This window comes from Aethalodelphis obliquidens, unplaced genomic scaffold (genome assembly GCF_003676395.1).
Source record: "Aethalodelphis obliquidens isolate GAN/ISIS:26980383/991018 unplaced genomic scaffold, ASM367639v1 scaffold29, whole genome shotgun sequence".
NCBI classification, from domain to species: domain Eukaryota; kingdom Metazoa; phylum Chordata; class Mammalia; order Artiodactyla; family Delphinidae; genus Aethalodelphis; species Aethalodelphis obliquidens.
In genome coordinates this window covers 6,373,206-6,395,168 of record NW_020837973.1, presented here as the reverse complement: position 1 = coordinate 6,395,168, position 21,963 = coordinate 6,373,206, and the positions used below count along the sequence as shown (strand labels likewise).

Genomic DNA, 21,963 nt, shown 5'->3' with positions numbered 1-21,963 from the left:
TTTTATAAGCATATTACTTTTGCAGTTAAGGAAAGATATATTTTTACATATGTACTTCACGAAATTTTCAGAAACGGAAGAGTTAAACTAAAACTGTGAAACTATTTAATTTAATCAAGCAGTTCTCATCACAGTGAATCGTAGATTTACTCAAATTGTATCTAGGACTAAGCCTCTCCATAAAGTAGTTCACTTCCCAAAGACTACAAATGCAGTAAACACAGTAATAAAATACAGAATAAACACTGCACTGCGGACAGGGTAGCCCAATAACAGTACTATTTATGCTCACTGGCAATACAAGTTTGGTAAAGCACAACTTGGAAAGTTTACCCATGAATATCCACTTGAGTAACATGGTTATAACAAAATCAGTAGTTCCCGGCATAACACTGACATCTAGTGGATCTTTCTGTCTCCAAATTCATCTAAACATCAATATAACCTTCCAAAACCCTTCAATGTTCCCTGCAGAATTCTGACATAATAAATAAGTACAGGTTTTTACACAAAAGGGGTCTTCACAACATTAAACAGGTGGCAAGCAGTGGAAAAGCCCTATACGCCAAGCTTCCTGCCACCAATTAGAGAGAAAAAGTGTCCACGTACAGCTGGAAAACACATGCTACCTAGGGCCACTTTCATCACTAGTTACCGTGCTACATCAAGTTAATGTCTAGAAAAATAAGATTAAGAAAAAGCCCTACTTTAAAAATCTCATTTCAGTAGAAAACAAAAAACTTCAGTATAAGCACAACATAAAAATATTTGTCCATGACAATTACAAAAACACTGCACACCTTGGGAACTATTTTGAACACATGCTGTGAAGACCATATTTTCTAAGCCTTCAAAGGGCAAATACCAGATTTAATAAACCCTACAAAGAGGTGAGCATATTTTTAAATAGTCACCCAAAGAAGAAAGAAAAATACCTTCTTAGGAACCGCTCGTATTTCAAGGCACCAGGTAAGAAGGAACTGGAGAGAACACTTCTCAGGTATATGCTGGGGCAAGGCTGCTCCTTTTCAGGCAGACGGGAAAGAGTCAATGACACAGAAAATAGAGAAGACAATGTTTTCCATCCCTAAAAACACTAATAGCTGTAATATTTTACATTATAGTGCTATCAAAGTACTTGTGGCAATATGACTTGTGGCAATGTTTATTCAGTTAAAATATTTCCTCAAAAGGAATACAGAAGAAAAAACCTACTTTACAAAAACAATGGTTATAAATTCAACAGCATTATTGTACCAGCCATACCTACCAAATCTAAGTACACCAAACAAAAGAAAGGGAAATTATCCAAAACCACTGAAGAAAAGAAAGGAACAAAAAGCCAAAAGATGGCAGTGGTCCAATAACACTGCCTATCATCCTCAAAAAGAATTTCAGAACTGACTGAATTCCAGTTCAAGATTCTAAGCAAATAACTAAAAAATAACTTCCTTTAATTATGGAGCAAGCAATTATTTTCATATATTAAATAAGCAAAAACAAATATGCTATGAGAAACAAACATTAAAAAGAAAATTTTTTTTTTTTTTTTTTTTTTGTCCGTGCCATGTGGCTTGCAGGATGTTCCCCGGACCAAGGATTAAACTTCAGCCCCGGCAGTGAAAGCCTGGAGTCCTAACAACTAGGCCACCAGGGAACTCCCAACAAAAGACTTTAAAAAAGATTCACATAATACAGGTTTTTTTTGCGTGACAATATGCTAACCTAGAAACAAAATAATGCTGATTGCAAAAAACAGCCTAACAAATCAGCCCTAGTCAACTAACCAATCTGCTTCTCCAAAACCAGTTACATTCATTTTTTTAAGCGTTCCCCAGTTTGCTGCAAGCTTGCTGATTTCCAGAGTTTGGAAAAAGCTGATTCTTCAACTTCACTTTTAATGTCTGTAAGCATCCAATAAGCATAAACTCTATTACCATCTCATTCAGTGTAACTGACTCATTCAGGGTACTTGACGTGAAAGTTCAAAACCTCCAAGACCAGCAAGTGGCTGTGTTCCGCCTGCTGATCCATGGCCGACCCCCGGGCATCTGTGCAGACTCGCCCTGGTCACCTCCAATCCCTTGGCCCAATGACATCCTGGGGAAATAAAAGATCAGGGCTGTACCTTTCTTCTTCGTGTCGGCCTTAATGTTCAAGATGACACAATGTTCTCTCCTGTCTGTGAGCTGCAGTCTTTGGAGTAGATGCTGTACCTCTGAGTCACTGTTGGGACAGATCACGTTAAAGGCATCTCCAGGCTGGTAGGAAAAATCTGTTTTCTAGAGAAGAACCAACATGAAATACAAAAAATTCCACATGAGTTAAAAGAGTTTTAGTTGTGGGGTAACAGAGTTTTAAATATATGACCACTTGAATAAATGAATTAGTTTATTGCAACTAGAATTATTTTGTTTCTGACAAATAAGCCCAAGTAACCAAACAAACATACTTTTATTAGGGGTTATTTTTTAAAGAAAGTCTGTAGTTATCCAATGTTTTGCTTTACACTGAGTATTCATAGACTAGAAATTAAGACCCTCTGCCTCTTCTGAAAATCAAGGTGCTCTGGTAAGTAGTGTTTTAATAATCCATGTAAAAGTCCGCTCATGAAAACATACACACACACACATTAGGAGCAAAAGAAACTACTTAAGGCCGTCTGCACTGGTTTTCAATTTCCTTTCTTTACTCCTTTTCTCTGGGGAGGAACAGGGGTCGGGGAGAGCAATTTCTTTTCCCTTAATGACACACGACGTCAAACCGCCTGGCTGGGTACTGGTCGTGCACAAACCCGGGCTCCAGGTGGAGCCACCGCCCACAGCAGGTCTACTTAGAGCAATGCGGGGTGTGGAACGCTCCGGAGAGGGGCTTCTGGCCACACACGCTCACACCTCTAGCCTGGGAGGGACACAGGCTGTCCCTACCAGGCGGCCAAACCTCGCCTCTTTATGACGAAAGTACAGAACAAGAGTGAAATGGTTTGGTGTACATACGATATTTAGCAATATGGATTAAAATGTTCAAAAGGAAAATGGAACTACTCAATACTACGTAAGCAAAACCATCTAGTTCTGACGCCTGTCACATTTCTTTCTTTCTATGAGAAACTCAATTAAACCCACATCGACGGCCTTGGTGCACCCTCTTCTGAGAGCCCAGCCCACGGAACCTAGCAGGGCCCTCGTCAAGGGTTGAGCTACGTGGCTGTGAGGACGTACAACCACGGTTTCTTAACCTGAGGCCAATGAGGCAGCGGCTGGGGAAGCCTCATGGATGGGGTTCAGAGAGGGAGCACATCAACGCCCGAAAACTGTGTGCAAAGTGTTTATATATAATCATTCTTCTGGAGAGGGGGTCCATGATTTCTTCCAGATCCTCAAAGGAAAAAGGACCACCACTTTGAGAAGGGAATGTCACACGACTGTCTAGTCTGGCTCTACTTCCAACTAGCCGGTGACCTCAGGTAAACAGCTTCCTTTCCAGGGGCTCTTATACGGAAATACTGCTCTGATTCCATTATTCTTTCGTGGCTTAATGAGTAAGGCAGCAACACTATGCTCTCAAGTAGAATCACCTCCAGTCACTCATTTTAGGCCCTCCTTGAAGTGAAAAGAAAAGGTATGAGGCAGAGAGAAAAAATGATGGGTCAAGAATAAAAAGGCCGCTGTCCAGCCACAGACCTCACTCTTCCTGAGTGTGTAGATGAGGACACAGCACAAGTCTCTGCACTTGCTGGCAACATCCCTGCGCTCAGAAACACATTCTGTAACTTACTGAAATGTCCAATTCTATCAGAAGAGTGGTTTTTATGGCATCATTCGTAGTCAGTTGAGCTGCCTTTGAAATTGGAACGTGAAAAACTGGATCCAGTGAGGTCACAGGTGCTTGGCTTTCCTCCTTAAGAAACAAATGTGATAAAATATTACTAAATGCAGTTTTCAATTATACTTACCACTGCTTCACTTAGTGACAAGGTGAGAGCTACAGGATCTTTTAAAATGCCCTGCTATTTAAGTATTCTTCCCTAAGGTAAATGGCTACAGACATACACCTCTCAGTCTTTCAGAAGAGAAGCTCATCTACACCTTAAACTTGCCTATTAGACTTTAGAATTTCTGAGATATACGGAAAATATCAGATACTACCATTTTTCATGTAAAGGTCTAACAGTCTTCCTAATGAACTATGCAAAAAGAAATAGCACGTGGCATGTGGACAAAGGTTTAGCTAAGGTGCTCTTTTCCATCTCTATCCATAAAGAGGACTAGACACGTTCACTTTCACTTGAACATTTACAATTTTGCCCCAAGACCATGACATCGTTCCTGCTTGCTGGTACAAGACAGTGCAAATAAATGTAGAACATCTGGACACTCAGCAAAACATCACACTAGTCCACAGTATCAACACCATTATGCTAATCAGATGATGCCGGAGTCTTCTGTGCCTTACGGAGATTGAGGGCCTGTGGTGTAAGTACAATTTTTAGGATTCCAATGTTTGGTGCGTGTCAGGACATCCCCCCCCAAGTAAAGCATACACTATCTCATCTTGCACTTCACTTCACCTAGAGAGATGCATTACACCTGGCAGGCCTCTCTTCAGGCTCTGGGATACTGAGATACTGCTCCAACCCAAACACCAGGTGACACAAAAGTGGCCAGCTTTGAGGGGGGCCCAGAGCAGGAAGGAGCTCTGCAGCAGGACCCCGTGACACGCTCATCGGAGGCTGTGTTGCTTGTACTACACAGTCCAGGAGATCCCACGGCGTTAGAGGCAGAAGGGATGGGGAGATGACACTGTGTGGCCTGAGTGGGTCCAGCTGAAGGCTTTCTTATGGCTGCACTGAAGCTCAGCTTCCCACTCAGCCAATCCTGCTTCTACCCTCCCCTCTCCCACCCACCCAAGGTGATGATCCCAAGAGGATGCCCTAAAAAAGGAAACTTTTTTCCCCAACCCCTTATCCTCTAGGTATATCCTTTGAACAGATTTACACAAGTTTCCCTTAAATAGTTGAGATTTTTAAAAATCCTTTAACCACATTACCAACAACTCAAGCCTATTTAATGATACCTACCATAAAAGAAACTCTCAGCAGCTTCTCAGTGAAGTGCCTTGTCAGATCAGTCAGCGCTCACAGCCTCTGCCACATGCACCCGGCCTTGCAGCGAGCACACGGGGGCTGGCTCTCCACAAGTCCATGCACCCTGCTCCCACCAGCCCGGCATGTTTACTAGAGCCACCCATGCCTGTTCCCAGCCCTGACTACCATGTACTTATTGTGATTTACCCCACTTAATAAATAATGAAGTATAAGTGCAAAGGCAATAACCCACGGCTGGTCATATAAAACCATACCTGTTTATCTGAATGCATTAGAACAACACTACTAAAGGTGGGGTTTATGTGAGAAAGCCCCTGTGGGACTCGAATCAGCCACTCTAAAACAGAGGGCTTGGCTCTGCGTTACAAGATTGGCTGCACTGGAAATTTATTCTAAGCACGCTGGAAGAAACTTCAGGGTACCATACACCGGCAATCATGGGGTAATATTAGCTATTATTCAACTCGATGCTCAAAAATTTACAGACCACTTTAAAGTCATTCATTTATTGATAGGAAAAATACTCTAGGCAAAGAGAAGAAGACTTAATATAGACAAAAATATATGTGTAAGATATTATCAAGAAAAAGAAAAACCCACAAAGTGAAGTAACCCAGAATACCAAAAATCCATACTGGAAAAAGATTTTCCTATAAATGAGTCCTCTGAGTTTGGCTGCTGAGATAACTTCCTGACTGCCCACAACAACTTGCCCTCATCTGGCCAACACATAAAGTGAGAAACCAAGAAGTTAATTCTCCAAAATAATGGAGAGACTGAGCTGTTAACCATTTCCTTCTTCAAAGAAAGGGAATGTAACAACACAAGCAGGTGTGCAATGCGTGGAGGTAGCACCTCTCCAGTGACTACTCAGTTCTGCCACTGCAGTGCAGAAGCAGCCTGCACTGCAGCCATGGAGAGGCATGGCTGGGTTCCAATAAAACTTTATTTACAAAAGAGAGGTGGGAGACCACACTCTCCCTGCACACCACAGTCTGCTGGACTCCATCATAATGTAATTTAAAAAACACCACCACCACCACCACCCACGGCACATAAAGTAAAACTGCTTACCTGGCCGAAGGACTCCTCCAGATGCACCTGTAAATATTCTGGTGGTAAAGCAGGAATATTCAGAGAGGCCCGTGAAAGCGGGGGTATGGAACGGGCAAGAGAGGGCTCAAAGTCTGCAACCAATGTATTCGATTGACCTCTGTCCACTGCATTTTGCTCTAAAACTTCAGCATCCTTTCGTCTGGAATCATCTAATCTCAGAAGTCCGACCTGTGATTCAACGTGTAGTAATTCCGGTGTCACGGGGTCTGTCCTCCGGGAGGCATTAGATGCCATTGTGAGAGTTCCATTCATCCCATCTTTTCCTTTACTCAACAGAAAATGCTTCGCCAGGGCGGCCCAGAGTCCATTAATCCATGGCTCAACCACAAGTTCTAAACTGGATTGTTGTAATAAAAAAGGAAAAAAGAAACAAATGCCTCAGTTCTCCATTTAAATACATAACAATTGGATAATGGCAGAATCTGTCCATTTGACAGAACGCTGTGCAACTGTCAAAAACACTAAATATGGAGGCTATTCAGAATACAAAAAATACTTATGAATGATTAAGCTAAAAAGCAGAACATTAATGTGTTCATTAGCGCTGCGCTGTACAAAATTCAGAGAGCAAAAGTGAAGATAATTTAGTAAAAGGTAATAGGAGTGTGATTCCTCTTAACTTCCTAAAATAGAGTTGGTAATTTAAGAAGCTGTAATTTTAGACAGGCATGCTAAATTGTGATGAGGCTAACAGTACTTACCCAAAATCCAAGTCTACTCTAATATCACAAATGATAATTACATCAATCGAATGCACCTTTTATTTTTTTTTTTTTTTGCCTAGCCAATTTACTGATCTTTGTTTCCCACAGATTAAAATATTACCAAGAAACCACTCCAGATTAATGCTCTTTTGACTAATAGTTCAAACCTTCGATCAGTTCTGAGCAATTATTCCGGTAAAATTTCCAGGCAGGCTGACCACAGGGGAAAAAAGCAATCATCCTTTAGGAGAGCTGAATTAATCATAAATACAGGGGACTTCCCTGGTGGTGCAGTGGTTAAGACTCCAGTCTACATTCTTAACCCCTTCAATGTGGTGGTACTTTAAGCCAAGATGTCTCCTTGAAAATATTTTAATTTTAGAAAAGAGTACTTAGGTTGACAACTTAAGAGATGCAGGCTGCTGAAATATACATACAAGAATTTTAATGCTCGATCCAATAAATGAACAGGGAAACCGAAAGCCTTTGAAGTAAAATATGAACTGAGCAATAGGACTAATGGATGTATAAGGGTTTAGCAATTAAATAGCTCATACAAGACAATAAACATTTAATGCCAACAAGCTTCGGCGCTGGGGGGAAGCCCAATACAAAGGGACAAAACTAAAAGATAACGTGCAAGGAAATGTGGTAGAGCTTTGTCACCAGACAGGACATATGCCCTGGGGAGATGGAACAAACACACAGTATCACAGCTGCAGAAAACGACGGATGTAGTGGACTCAAAGGCTGAGTTATGGGGAAATAGAAGTGTCTCCAATACGCCCGGGCAAGGTGATATACGTAGAAAAGCACGACCTTTGCTGAACTTGTCATGATGCATAAACACAGATCTAGTGGGTGAGATTTACTTAGTACATAGGCCTAGTAGAAAAAGAATCAAATGCGTGTGTGTGTGCTGTTATCTGGCTAAAGCAGTTCAAGGATAAACGACAGCATAAGTTATAGCACAGTACCCGTAAGGTTTCAGAATTAAGATATTAGGAACATTTGAAAGGTGGCACATAGAGTGAAATGCTGAATTGTAAAAACAAGAAAAAATAATGAAATAGAAATTATATTTCCGGGTGGCAAATGGCCAATAGGAGGGAGAACACCAAGGAGCCGGTGTGCCAGGAAGGCCTCTGACCCGCATCCTCCAACCGTAACTCGTGGCCTGCTGGGCACCTTCCACATGGGAGGTCCCGAGTCCAGTCGCTCCCGTGGGCACACGCTACCCAAGTGCCTAAAGAAAATGCTGACTTTTTGCAAACACCTACACATTTTTAAGACTAGGTAACCGTACTGGGGCACCTCTCCTAGTTTCTTCCATTAACAGATACTGAGATGGATAAGGCACATAAAAAAAAATCAGCAAAATAGATAAGTGAAACTCTGGATGGTCTTCTTTGGTGCTAGAATTAAAAACAGCTAACAAAACTAAAATAAGACTTTCAGGATCGAAGTTTAGTGCTAAATCAAAAGTGAACCCCTTTTATAAACTCACTAACTTTCATCATGTACAAACAAGGTTTACTGGAAATGACAGAAAATACGTTGCTCTTACCCTACACAGTCATCCGCGTGGCCAGTGTCATAGAAACGCTGGGCACCAAGCTCTTGAAATCGTTTATCAATTATCTTCCCCCCATTACAGAAGTACGTGTATTCTGAATCACCCAGACCTAAAGAGACCAAATAGGTTATTAGTATGCAATAAGGTTTAAATTTAACCACATACAGAAGAGAGAAACAAAACATTTAAAACAATACCATTTCATGCTGTTGTTGATGGAACAAGAAATAATGTATAGCTTCACGTTTTCTTATTTTTTCCTTGAGAAATACTAAGTATACAAATAGAAACAAATAAATTCTTTGGACCACTATTAACAGAAATAGATCTCACATTTTTGTTTCCATGAATCTGTGTAAAAATATGGCAATCGTAAACAAGGATTAAAAACATGTAATATCTGTATTTGAAGACTTTTCCAATCTACTGAAGGGTCTGCAAACTATAGCCTGTGAGCCAATTACCACCCACTGTCTTTGTAAATAAAGTTTTATTGGAACACAGCCAAGTCTACTGGTTCACACCTTGTTATGGCAGGTTCAAGCGACAACAACAGAGAGAAGTAGATGGTATAGAGACCAGTGGCCTGCAAAGCCTAAAATATTTACTATCTTGTCCTTTACCGTTTACTGACTCCTAATCTAGAACATAAAGAGGTTACATCTGAAACACAACCAACCATTTATTTGCTCTGTTTCTGTGTTGGATAAATTAAGAATTGCTTCTATGTTTCCTGGTAAGAAATGGACTAATATTTCATACCTAGTTGAAAATTGAAAATTAAAAGCTTAAATTTCTTAGTTGTTTAATTGTCTTCCTGGATTTTTCCTACAAGAATGAGGTAAGCAATTGGTGGGTCCATATATGGGCCTAAGACTGACTAAAACGGTTGGATAAGCTTCAGTGTTTCCTTTTAAATAATTTTTGGAGGAATTTTTAAAGCAATATGTACAGGTCCACTCTTGAAATCAAAGAAACTGGAAAAAAACAAATTAAAAAGATGTGAACACTCTAAAATGCTCTCTTGAATACATTACACGACAGATCTTGGCCAGGGTCACAACCTCAAATCTCTAACCAATTATTTATCATAGCACATTCCATCCTTCCTAGATACCTTCCCCAAACTAGTTCTCAAAGGTGAATACAGATCACAAGCCAGGCAAATGGACCCTGAATTCCCTCTCTCGTGTCCTATCTTGCTGAGCTGGTCCTCTGATTCTTTAATATTTTAAACCTGTACTTCACAGAGCCCTAGGCCAGTGCTTCTTAAGCTGGGATACATATTAGAGTCCCCTGGGAGCTTTAAAAAATACTGATACCAGGACCCTACCTCAGAACAATTAAGTCAGAATCACTGGAGGGGGGCTCAAAATAACGGAATTGGAAGGAAAACTCCCCCAGAGGATCCCAGTGCATGGCCAGGCTTGAGAACCACATCCTAGGGGAATGGATCTTCCCCTAGGGAAACTATCACGTCCACCTGAGAGCTTTAAAACAACAACAACAATGCCAAAAAGCACCAGCATGCCAGGTCGCTCCTTCAGGGATTCTGTTCTGGCCGGTTTAGGGTGGGGCCTGGCCACTAACATCGTGAAAATATTTCCTGGTTGAATCTGGTGTGTGCCTGGGGTTAAGGTGCTACTCAGGGGCTCTGCAGAGGAGCTGCTGTGGGGTGAAGACTGGGGAAACAGCACCTTATTTACATTCAAATATTATACATACATAAAGTATTTATATAAAAACCCAAAAAGGACAAAACCCAGGCAATTACACACCATGGCTTTGAAAGATACATTTAGATACTAGAGTTAAATCCAGCAGCAACAGTACAGTAAGTGCACAAAATACAGTCCACACCTAGTAATCCATACCACAGGTGAGCAAAGAAGTCACCCGGCAGTGTCTTGTCCTGTATGGCTTTAACAAACTTGCGGGCTGTGTCTGGCAGGTCTCCGTCGCCCGTGGTAGAAACCACCACCACAAGAGGCGCTGTTTCAGTTTTCAGATCATACTATAAAATAAGGGTGTCATGTCAGAGATCTATTACTATATGTATTTTTGACTTAACACATCAGCAAAGCAATCAGGTTAATTTTCCGTCTTGTTGTATCGCATAACGGCAGAGAGGTACACAGAGCATTTTAAAGTTGGCAAAGAAAGTGTTACTCCTCAGAAATCAGGAAACCTGGCTGTCAGGAAGGGCCCGACTCCCTCAGGGTTCCAGAGAGCCGAGAATATCATCAGTGGTAAACTGAGATCATCAGTGTTTCCGAGTCTTACAAACCAAGTTTCCTTATTCTAATTCTCAACTAAATCTAAGTATTTCCAATAAAGCACTTGCCTGTCTCTATTCGTATCGACTCCATGAGCTCTGCTCCTCAAGAATATCATCTAACTTGGCACAAAGGAATTCATCACTTTATTTTTCATGCTGATATAACAGGTAAAGACTTGAGCTAACATTTTACCGTGCTTATAGGACACAGCACAACTCTATGCAGTTTAAAGTCACTTTAGTTTGAAAAAGACTACCATGATCTAGGAAGCAGAGAGCTATCAATTGGAGAAATCACTCAGCTGGGAAGAGCAAACAACATGACTATGGTGGCAGCAAAAAAATTCACTACTCACCTAACTTTCAAATAGCTGCTGACCCCACTGGGGTCACTGGTGAGGGGGCCAAACCAGGGCTGGTTATATGATGCTGATGACTTTGTAGTAACAGATACAGACTGTACTCCACCCTGTGGCAGCAGCAATGTGAATTCACTTTGAAGGTGCTGTAGAATCACGGAGCCTGCGATTGCTGGTGTCCCCCAGGACCCTCCCTGCTGGGTGACTGACTCCATCGGGGCCACCCTAGCCCTGCTGCATCAAGGAACTTGATGGTTTCCCTGCTATGCACTGAGTTTATAATTCACCTCTGCTGCTGACAGGCTAGTCTTTACAACTAGAGATGCGGGAAAGACCAGAGGAGGTTGTGAACTTGAGAGTGCGCTGCAGGGGTGGGTTTTCAAGTACAGAGCTGAATTCGAGGGCTTAGTGGCTGGCACATCACTGTGTGGTATTAGGGAGGAGCCCCTGCTCGTTGCTAGGGCCTGAACTGTACGAAACTATAATCTGAGGGTCTCAATCAAACCAGTTAGTCTGGGCACAGATCTGTTACGATCTCATGTATGCTAAGGTGGGAACTTCTGCAGAGACTGAACGTGATAAAAACAAGCAGTCCCAAGTCTTCTGCAGATCCTTACACCTCCACTTTAACTTCTATTTCACCAAAGAATTCAATGGTTCTTCACTTGCAGGAACTCTGGCATGAATTTCAGGGAAGTTACAAATGGGGCAGCAGGATTCGTGAGGTGGAAAGCGCCCATGTTCCTGTGAACACGCACAACTCATTTGTTCCCAGGCACCCCGTGAGAAAAACAAGGCGAATACTACTATTCCCATTTACAGTTGAGAGTAGTTATTCGTCTTAGTTTTTAAGACTATGTAGTTTAATTCAAAACACACACACACACGTAGAAAAAAACTGGCAGGAATCTTGCAACACAGTTGATAAAATAAATTTCTAAGTGTTAAAAAAAAAAAAAGGATCATGGTGGCATTCAGCATCCCACTTCGTTGTTTAACGTCGCTTCCCAACCAGAATACTTCAAAGTATGAAACCCTGTAAAAACCATGACTTACCTTATGAGACTCACTAATACAGTGAAGATCTGCAGAAAAACCATATGCAACTGCTTTTTCACTTATTTCTTCGGCTATGGCCTTTGCCTGTCCTCTCTGTGTAGCATAGAGTAACAAAAACCTCATCACTTCAAAGCATCTGCTACAGCTGTGACAGTTACACTGACAAATAGAAAAGGGAAAAAGGGATTTCCTTTTTAATGAAGTAGTAATCAACCTGCAGGTATGAATTCTCTTAATTTAAAATAACTGCAACAATATCCACAGATAATACGAAATATACTCCTAAGTTTGTTTGTTAGCATTAATTCTAAAGGTTGAAGAGAGAGAATTCATTAAACCAAGGAGGATACAAGGTATGAAGCTCGAATTCCGCGGCACACAAATCACACTCTGGGGCCAGAGTACTGGGGCTTGAATCCAGCCACGAGGGATCACTCACAAGAGCAGAACTTTAGGCCAGCTTCTCAACTGACCGGTGGCTCAGCTCCCGCACCTTCAGAGCGGGGACGATGACCACAGCCACCCGACGAAAACAACGGTTGATGGAAACGGCACCGCTTATTATCATAACTAAGGACCCGGAGCACTTCCCAGGAGCCACGCACGATCCTAGGAGCTTCAGAGAATGAGCCCCTCAGCCCCACAACGACCTCGTAGAGCCTCTACTGCACCCCACATTTCTCGGGGGCGGTTCGCCGGCACCCGCAGGGCAAGGTCCGGCGGAGAAACAGCGGAGCATGAGCCTGCGTCCGGCCGGGTCCGCGCTCCCAACATTCCTGACCCTCCGGCGCCCCGTCCGGACGCTCTCGCCTGACCCTGCTCCCGAATGTGCCCTTGACCCCGTCTAGAAAAGTGCCGACGGAGGAAGGGCCCACAGGGACCTGCGGGACCGGCTCCGCTGTGCAAACGCCGCGGCGCCGCCGGGGACCCGCTCCCAGAGGCAGCGGGGAGGCCTCAAGGCCGAGTCCCCGGCGTAGCCCGCCCTCCGCGCGCGCCGCCCGCAACCCCGAGGGGCCGGGGTCCTGACCGACCCGCAAGCGCCCAGCCCGGCTGGGGGAGGGACGCGGAAGCCGGTGCCCTCGCCGACCCCGAGCCGCCCACCCTCAGTCCCGTGCTGGGCGGGTGCCCACATCTGGAAACTGCCGCCCCCGTGCCCTCACCTGCGGGGGTCCGGCGGGTACGCTGGGGAAAGCGCAGGTACCACGACCCCTGCTCCCGCGCCTGCGCACACAGTCGGCGCCCGAGACCAATAGGAAGCTCGGGAAAGGAGCTGGGCCAATCACGGCGCGCCGGACGTGGGGCGGCTCTTCTCCAGGCGCAGGCGCCGAAGCGCTGGGCGCCAGTGTGGCGTGCGCGTACGGGGCTCCAAGAGGCTGCTGTGCGTTCAGGGTTTGCTGGGTCCCCCAGCGAGCCGAGTCAGGTAGGTGTCCACGCCGGGTTTGGGCTCGGTTGTTCCGGCCCGGCGTGCGTGGCCCGCGGCTTCGCTAAGGCGCCCGCGCTCCCTGGCTCGCCCCGCTCTTCGGGCGCCGCTCCCGGCGGTTTAGGGGAGCTCCCGGCCCGTGGGGTCCTTTCCCTCCAGGGAGGACGCGGTCCCCGGGGTCCCCCGTCATTCCCGTCCCGCGCACTCGTGTTCCCAGGTTCCACAGCGGGGGTGTTCAGGTGTGGGCGCGCCACCCACCTTACCCCGTCGTTGACCAGCGTCTTTTTTTTATTCTACTGACATTTCTTTCTTCCCATCTGCCAAGCTATACCTTCTTGTTCCTCAGTCCTGGAACAAGATCCTAACTGAGGGGAAACCAACACCTCAAGGCCCTTTAAGCGCTTTCTTCACCCTTGCTTTGACCCATCCGAATTAATGGCCACTTTACCCGTTGCCTCTTTTGGGGAAGTTGAACGAAACGCAATTCCTCCCATCAACCAACACATAGGAGGCGTACTTAGGCTCCAGACTACCTGAGTTGAAGCCTAGCTCTGCCCCTTAATAGCTGTGTAAACTGGACCACGTGACATCTTTGTACTTCAGTTCCCTCGTTTCTAAAATGACATCGAAGTATTTAATTCGTTGTGTTGTTGGGAGAATTAAGTACAGCATTGCCTGGCAAATGAGAGCGATTATTACGAGATCCAGCCGCTGTTCTAAGCTCTAGGGTGCAGAGATGCTGCTCTTCTGGTACTTCTGTTTGAGTGGGAAATGTTTAGTGGGAATCATTCGTTTTGGGGTACTCATCCTTAGTTCCATAAGCATTGATGTTGAATAAACTGTGTTCTAGTATATTTGACCGTGTTATTTTTATTCTTTTAACATAGTTATAAATCAAGAGGAGTTTAGAGTCTGGTGGCATGGCTTTAATTACCTTGCGGAGGAACCTTTGTCATTTATCTGATTTTCGGATACATGGAACTCTGGCTGGCCTGAAAACTCAACGTGTAAATTGTGTTCACAAGACAGTCAAGGAGCATCTGTGTCCATGGTTCTGGTCACTGCAACTTGAGCCTGTTAGGGTCAGGTTCCATCATGCCCATTCTAAAAAGTTCCATTCAGAAAACGGAAATGACCCTCATCCAGTTGGCGAGCCAGTGTTCTCTCAAGCACACGCTTGGGACAGGTCTGAACACAGTGTTAAAAATGTGGATGAACAGATATTTTACAGGAGACTGAACAGCTTCACTTCATCGGAAGAAGTCTTACATTATATAAGCACACTGCAGACTTTGCCTGATACTATGGCAGCAGGAGCCTTACATCGGATTTGTGAAATGGAAAAAAAAGATGATGATCAAAGGTTGCCAAAAGAAATACTGGAGAATAGCGCCTTTCAAGCTTTGTGTAATCAGTTTGCACAGGACCCCTCAAATCTGTCAAACACGGGTTTGGTGACTGCCTTGCAAGCCCTGACCCTGTATGTGGATCCCCAAAGTCGCTTGCTGCTAAGCCTCCTGGCAGAGTGCCAGCATCGTCTCGAAATGGGTAGCCTGGACATTCACAGTCTTTGTATCCTGGGGGAATGTCTGATTAAACTGCAAGGTCCAGGTTGTTCGACACTAGACCTGATTATATATCAACTGCAAGGTGAAAATTTGGAAGAATTTACCCCCGAGGATATTGTGACCCTTTACAGAATACTGCAGGCATGTCCTGAAAAAGTTGACCAACACCAGACGTTTTTACATAAGATAAATAACTTTTCTCTGTCAGTAGTTCCCAACCTGAGTCCTAAGTTGCTGAGCCAAATGCTCACCGCCCTGGTGGTCCTTGATCAAACTCAGGCACTTACGCTGGTTATAAAATTGGGTAAATACGTTGTGAGGCATATCCCCCATTTCACTAATGAAGAGCTCAAAGAAGTCTTAGAGGCATTCATCTACTTTGGGTACAATGACAGATTTTTTACAGAAGCCCTAGAGCAACATGTCGCTTCCCTCTGTCTCACTCTGGATCCCGAGGTTGTCAGCAAAGTCATGGAGTATTGCAGTAGAAAGCTGATTTTTTCAAAACCCATCCTCAATGCAGTGGCAGAAACTTTTGTTTGTCAGTCAGAAAAATTTTCACCTAATCAAACTGCTGAGTTAATTGAACCATTTGGAAAACTCAATTATTTGCCACCAAATGCCTCTGCTTTATTTAGGAAGCTAGAAAACATACTGTTAACTCGTTTCAATTATTTTCCACCCAAAACACTATTGAAACTTCTCCATTCATGTTCACTTATTGAATGCCATCCAGTCAACTTTATGGCCAAAATATTCAGCCCGTATTTTCTTCAGCAGCTGCAAGGTGAGTTGGTTATTACTTCTGAAAGTCGAAAACTTAGTGTTTGAGCTTGTGATGTTTTCCAGTCACATATGTACCTTTTTTATTGAGCAGTGCTTTCTTTGCCTTTATTTTTTCTTCCATAATGATCTAACGAAGAAATCTGAAGCTGCAGATGCTAATATAAACACAGAATTAAAGAATGCTAGAACATTGCATGGAGAGAGAAAACAGTTTCGGGTAAACAGACTCTGCTGCCCTAGCTGAGAAACTGAGTCTTCTTGCAGGGATCTGGTGATGGCTGTGGCAGTGTCACAATTACATGTTAGCGTCTTTGATGAGAACAACTTTTTTTTTGAGAAGATGTTCATCTTAATTCAAAGCCACCCAAATATGCCGGAATCTAGATCTCCATAGGTAAAGGAAATTCCTACAAATTCTACTAACATACATTTGTCACTTTTAATTATATTCTCTAGTTAGGATCATGCGTTCTTGGAAGCCAAAATGAGATTTCATTGAGATGGGAGGCAAGAAGGTATAATTAATTCTAACAAGTTCTTTTCCTAGTGTCATTTAAAAGTACCTTACTGGAGTGAATTAATTAATGTGCATTCTGGATATTCTTTTCTCTTATCACACACACCAAAGTTCAAGCTTAACTATGACTGGGATGCTTTTTATTTCAGGTGAAGAGTCCTATTTGGACAGACTGAGCCTAGCACAACTGACCCAGCTTTTCTTAACCGCGATTCTAGAATGCCCGTTCTATAAGGTAAAAGCATGAGCTGCATTGCTTTATTTCCCTACAGGGATGGTATTCTTTTGCCTCCTCCTTCCTCTCCAGCACCTCCCCCGCTCCCGAATCTTTTAAGTTCCTTCTCTTTTGAGCTGTCTCAGTAACCTCATTAGAAAGCAGAATTTTCATTCACTTGGAGTAGTTGCCACCAGATAGCCTTTTCTCTAATAAATTGACCCTATTCCTGTGTTCTTGTCCTTGAAAGACCCACTTCCTACGGTGTAAGATTCTTAGAAGGTTTTATCAAGTATGGCAGGCTTATGAGTCTTAGTGCTCTTAGACTTTCTCTAGGGATTTTAAAGGGTTTTAGCATTCGCCATGGCTGTTGGATATAGAGGTGTGAATTTATGCGCTGAACAGATCCTGAACCATTACTGAGTATGTTCTTAAACCAAGCAGAAGTTTCACTCTGACGTGATAGAATTCAGTTTGCATGGAGTTCGAGCTTTGTATAAAGCTTTCTAAGGATTTGTTCTCCTAACTTAATCAGGCACGTTGTTTAGGATCAGAAATGGTACCTCCAGCTTGCTCATTCCTGCCTGTTCTCCGTACTTGACTGAACCATGTTTATGAGTAGCTCATAAACACCATCTAGTTTCTCTCTTTTCATGGAATGGGACTATTCAAACTACAGTTTGCTTTTATTCCCAGTATATCATGGACATTCTTCGGGGGTAACAGGTAAAGATCAAATCTATACCTTTAAAGAATGATATTTCACGGTATTTATTCTACCGTCCCACCATTGATGGATTTTCAGGCTTTTTCAAACGCTTGTCTTCATCAGCCATGCTGTCATAAACATACTTACATATCCTGTCATACTGGAACCTTTTTGTTGTTTTAATCTAAAGACTAGATTCCTGAATGTGGGATTACTGGATTAATTTTCAATAGACTGACATTTTCTTTTTCCCGTATAGTTGTAGATGCCATATTTCACCAGCAGTGAATGAAGGTGACCACGTGTGCCCATTTGTGTTGCGGTGTGTTCTTAGTCCCTTTAATTTTGTCATTTGACTCAGTGAAATGTCAAGTCACATGCTTCAGTTGCACTGTAACGAGCGATAATGAAGTTGAGCATATTTTCACGTTTACTGGTCACTTACATTTGCTATGAATTGCCTTGTTACACCTTAATTTCTGTTTGTATAGGGTTGTTTGTCTTTCTCTTTTGTATTTGTTTTTTGTCCTAGAACACATTGTAAAACATATTAACTGTTAAGTACGTTGTACACATTTCTTCCTGGTTTGTGGTTTAAAATTTTTTTAGTTTTAATTTAATGTTGTTTATGATGCCTTTTTGCTATACAGAAATTTTTAAGTTTTCTGTAGCCAAATTATTCATTTTTTATGGCTGCTGGGTATTGTTTAGGAATATTTTATGACTCCTAAGGTAATATAAATATTTTACTAAATTTAAAAAATATTGTTTTCCATACTATATTTAGATCTTTAATCTACTTGAAATAGATTATAGTCTGTAATGTGGGGCAGAACTCTTAGTCCTTTTCCAGATGGATAACCAATTGCTAGCACCATTATTACATAGCTGTCCTTTTCTTTCTAAATTGAAATGTCAGCTTTATCACAATTTCCACTATTAAAAACTTCAGCTGTGTTTCCTCAAGGCCCTTAAAGCAATTCTGAGAGTTCCAAAGATGTTTCTTGAGCTTTCTTTCCTTCCTTCTTTCTTTCTTTCTTTCTTTCTTTTTCTTTCTTTCTTTCTTTCTATCTATCTTTCTTTCAGTGACCATTGGCTACATTTAAACACATTTAAAAGATATTTTGGACTATTGGGCTTGAACTATAACAAGAATATTTGGCGTTGTCATTTTGAGAAAGGTATTTGTCCTAAGTCCTGGAGGAGCATCATGCCTATAAAATAATATTGGATCAGACTTTTATACTCAGGCAACCTTCATTTTATTCTCTGATTTTGTATCTTATTTTTCTTTCTCATGTTTGCACATACATTTTTAGGGTCCAAAACTTCTTCCTAAATATCAAGTGAAATCATTTCTTACTCCATGCTCTTCCCTGGAGACCCCCATGGATTTTCAGCTATATAAATCTGTGATGATTGGACTGATTGACCTTTTAGGAGCAAGACTGTATTTTGCTTCAAAAGTGTTAACACCCTATTGTTACACGATAGGTAAGTAGTAGGAAGTTTTGTTGTTGTTAACTAAACCTCAGTGTGCTGTCCTCTGATGGAACCCGTGGGGCTTAGTAGCCACCAAAGGTCTGGAAACAAAATGAAGTTGGCCCTTCCCTGAAGGCAAATTGGAACAGGGGTGGACGGTAGGGCTGAAAAGTCAGGACTCCATGTTAGCCACATAGTAGCTGAATGCCTTTGGGCATCCTTTCGGGGCATTCATTTGCTTGTTCTCATCTGCAAGATGAGAGTAAGAGGAGTAGTGACCTCAAAGACTTGTTTAAGGACAAAATGAGGTAACTCAGACTAATACCTGGGAGACAGTAAGTGCTCAGTAATTGTTAGCTGCTCTCATCCTCTTGGCCAGTGCTGTCCAATGTAATAGCCACACATACCAGTAGCTACTTAAATTTAAATTAATTCCAATTCTGAAAATTCACAGTTCAGGTCCCCAGTTGCACTAGCTGCACTTGAAGTGCTCAGTAGCAGGTATAAGCGTCTGCATCATCGCGGACAGCGCTGACTACAAAGTCCTTCTCCTTTCAAATTGATGAGTAAAGGACAGTGAGCTCAGGGAGGACAGCGTTTCTAGGCTTCAGGTGGTCACATCTCACTCCCCTCCTTTATGGGCTCCTTTGACAAGGAAGGAAGGGGGAGCCTGCCAGCGCCCAGGGCCCACGAGTTGGGCTGCCGGCTGCTTCACCTTCCCTGGGCACTGGAGCTCCAGGGATGCAAGGTGCCAGTTGCGCAGGTGTCTGACTTTACTCAAAGGATTTTCTTCACTATTCCCACCAGTTGTTATAAGGAGAGTAAAAGTGTGTGTGATTCACATCATGCCCCAGATACCTTGAGGGCCCCCTCCTTGTTTTAGTGCAGTGAAGGCCCTCTTAGTTTAAAGCTGACTTGGTTGGGCAAAGCTCTGATTAAATTAAAATTCTCACCATTGTCTGGTGTGGTCATTACTTTGCAGCCTTCTGCCCAGTTGATAAATGCAGTATGGAAGAAATCAAAACAACAAGGAGAAAAGGAAGCTAGTGTTTGTGAGGGTATCACACGAAGAATTTTTCCTTTCTTCTCTTACCAGATGTTGAAATTAAATTAGATGAAGATGGATTTGTATTACCATTTACAGTTGATGAAGATATACATAAAAGGTAAAGAAAACTGTTCTGGTTTATATGTTATAAAACTTGTTGAGGTTAATACACAGGGATTGTTTTCTTAAAGTAGACATGCTTCTGAAAATTAAAACACTATGGCATACCAGTTTTGGAAATTCCATGTAGTATCTTGTGAACCTTAATTTAATTAAGTTGAGTGCTTTTTCAACAGATTAATGGATAACAGTCATGATTCATTTGAAAATAGTATTGGCACGAAGGAATAGCCAAATCCCAAATAAACTCTGGCAGCTAAAACCATATAAATACTTCGGATTGTTTTAAAAATTAAGTTTCCCTCTCCTCTTTGGTTTTTTAGGGTAGCACTGTGCATTGATGGTCCAAAAAGATTTTGTTTGAATAGCAAACAGTTACTGGGAAAGGAAGCTACTAAACAAAGACATCTGTACTTACTTGGTTATCAAGTTGTCCAGGTATGGTTTTGCCTTTTTTTTTTTTTTCCTAAAAGCCATTTCTAGTTCAGATTTGCTTTTTCCAGGATACTAAGTAGTATGCCAGCCCAGTGGACCAAGCCTCTTAAGTCTGATTTAAATGCCAGCTTTGTTCATTAGGCTTAAGTCTCTTGATTTGTAATTTGAAATCACGAATTTCAAATTTTCTCTTTTCCAAAAGTGAGACATACCTAAATTCTGTATGAGCTGTGCTTTACTTTGCTTTTAGAATTACTAAATTATTGGAATATCTGTTTTGTTTTAATTTCCCTTTGATTTAATGACGAGAATGTACAAGATGACCCATCAAAAGCAGGATCTTCATTGGTTTTTAATGTTTAAGACTCTTGTTTGTATTTACATCATAGATCACTTAGCAAGGTCTTAGGTGAAGAGTCGTGATGAATGTCCATGGAGCTTTCCATTCTCTAAGCTGTCTACCAATCTCCTCTCTGCTTTCCTGTCTGGTTACTTTTTTCCTTTCCGTCTTGTACATACCCAGATTAATTTTCCTAAAGTGAATCGTGCCAGTGTGTGCCTAGAAACCTTCATTGTTTCTTTACTGCTTATGGGATAAAGACTACATCTACATCTCAACATTCTAGACCCTTCGAGGTCTGCCCGCAGCCAGGCCCTCTGCTCCCAGCTCAGTGGTCTCTTCTGTCTGGCCTTTCTCCCTGGCTGATGCGAGTCAGGTGGTCCCCACCTCTCTGAGTGTCTAAATTCTGGCTGTTCATCAACTCCCAGCTCAGGTTGACCTTTCACCCTAATCTGAAGTGTCGACTCCCTCTCAGCACTACAGCACCAATTTGTTTTGCATGTTCTGCTTAGTATTACTGCCTACTTTTTGTATATTTTAAGTTAGCACCTAACTTGTAAGTTCCTTGAGGGCAGGGATTATGTCTGATTCTTATTTAGACATTCTACCTGTTGTTGAGCCCCTGCTACCTGGCAGCACCGTCACAGGCACCGCTGGGATCTCTGCCTGCTGGGAGCCTACACGCTGCTGTGGGGAGGGTGTGGTAGGCGGAAAGGGTAACCAAACCCAAGGTTATTTCAGATTATGAAGGATGAGGATGGATTTATTTTCCTCTCTTTACAGATTCCCTATTACGAGATTGAGATGCTAAAGTCAAGACTTGAATTAGTGGAATATTTACAAAGAAAACTGTTTTCTCAAAACTCTGGTGGTCACTGGTAACAAGAAGGAATACTGACTTCAGAACCCAAATAGTGAAAGAACTTGCAAATTAGCCGTTTATTTATGTACTTTGGTGATCTGAAAGGGGTCTCTAGTTTCCTTATACCATGTATACGCTTATCAGTAGCAAATTTAAAATTAATTTTAACCTTCATTTAATACTGGTATCAGATACTTTTATACATCAAACAGAATTGATCAAGTACAATAAAGGAATGTAATGAGTAAGTGTCATAATTTTAA

The 21,963-nt window shown here is 42.4% G+C and overlaps 2 protein-coding genes across 5 annotated transcripts in view; one reads left to right on the top strand and one right to left on the bottom strand.

The window, feature by feature from the left end:
• MTRR (5-methyltetrahydrofolate-homocysteine methyltransferase reductase) overlaps positions 1-13,809 on the bottom strand; it is a 27,351-nt gene extending 13,542 nt beyond the window's left edge. The window contains exons 1-9 of the mRNA XM_027125376.1: positions 13,711-13,809; positions 13,360-13,593; positions 12,197-12,358; positions 10,364-10,517; positions 8,495-8,612; positions 6,182-6,560; positions 3,778-3,900; positions 2,129-2,282; positions 936-1,024 (exon numbers count right to left, since the gene is read on the bottom strand). Of these exons, the coding sequence (XP_026981177.1) occupies positions 936-1,024; positions 2,129-2,282; positions 3,778-3,900; positions 6,182-6,560; positions 8,495-8,612; positions 10,364-10,517; positions 12,197-12,358; positions 13,360-13,593; positions 13,711-13,809 (1,512 nt within the window). The remainder of the gene's footprint in view (positions 1-935; positions 1,025-2,128; positions 2,283-3,777; positions 3,901-6,181; positions 6,561-8,494; positions 8,613-10,363; positions 10,518-12,196; positions 12,359-13,359; positions 13,594-13,710) is intronic.
• FASTKD3 (FAST kinase domains 3) lies at positions 13,525-21,963 on the top strand. 4 transcript variants are annotated; one of them, XR_003436828.1, is made up of 7 exons: positions 13,525-13,619; positions 14,507-15,974; positions 16,640-16,725; positions 18,733-18,907; positions 19,878-20,061; positions 20,387-20,501; positions 21,622-21,963. XR_003436828.1 is itself a non-coding variant. In XM_027125299.1 (7 exons), exons 2-7 carry the CDS (start codon positions 14,540-14,542, stop codon positions 21,718-21,720), a joined length of 1,980 nt encoding a protein of 659 aa, XP_026981100.1. In that variant the 5' UTR covers positions 13,525-13,619; positions 14,507-14,539; the 3' UTR covers positions 21,721-21,963. The 4 variants fall into 4 exon arrangements, 2 of the variants coding, with proteins under 2 accessions (XP_026981100.1, XP_026981101.1); XM_027125299.1 differs by having other exon boundaries at positions 19,992-20,061; XR_003436829.1 differs by lacking the exon at positions 20,387-20,501 and having other exon boundaries at positions 21,622-21,654.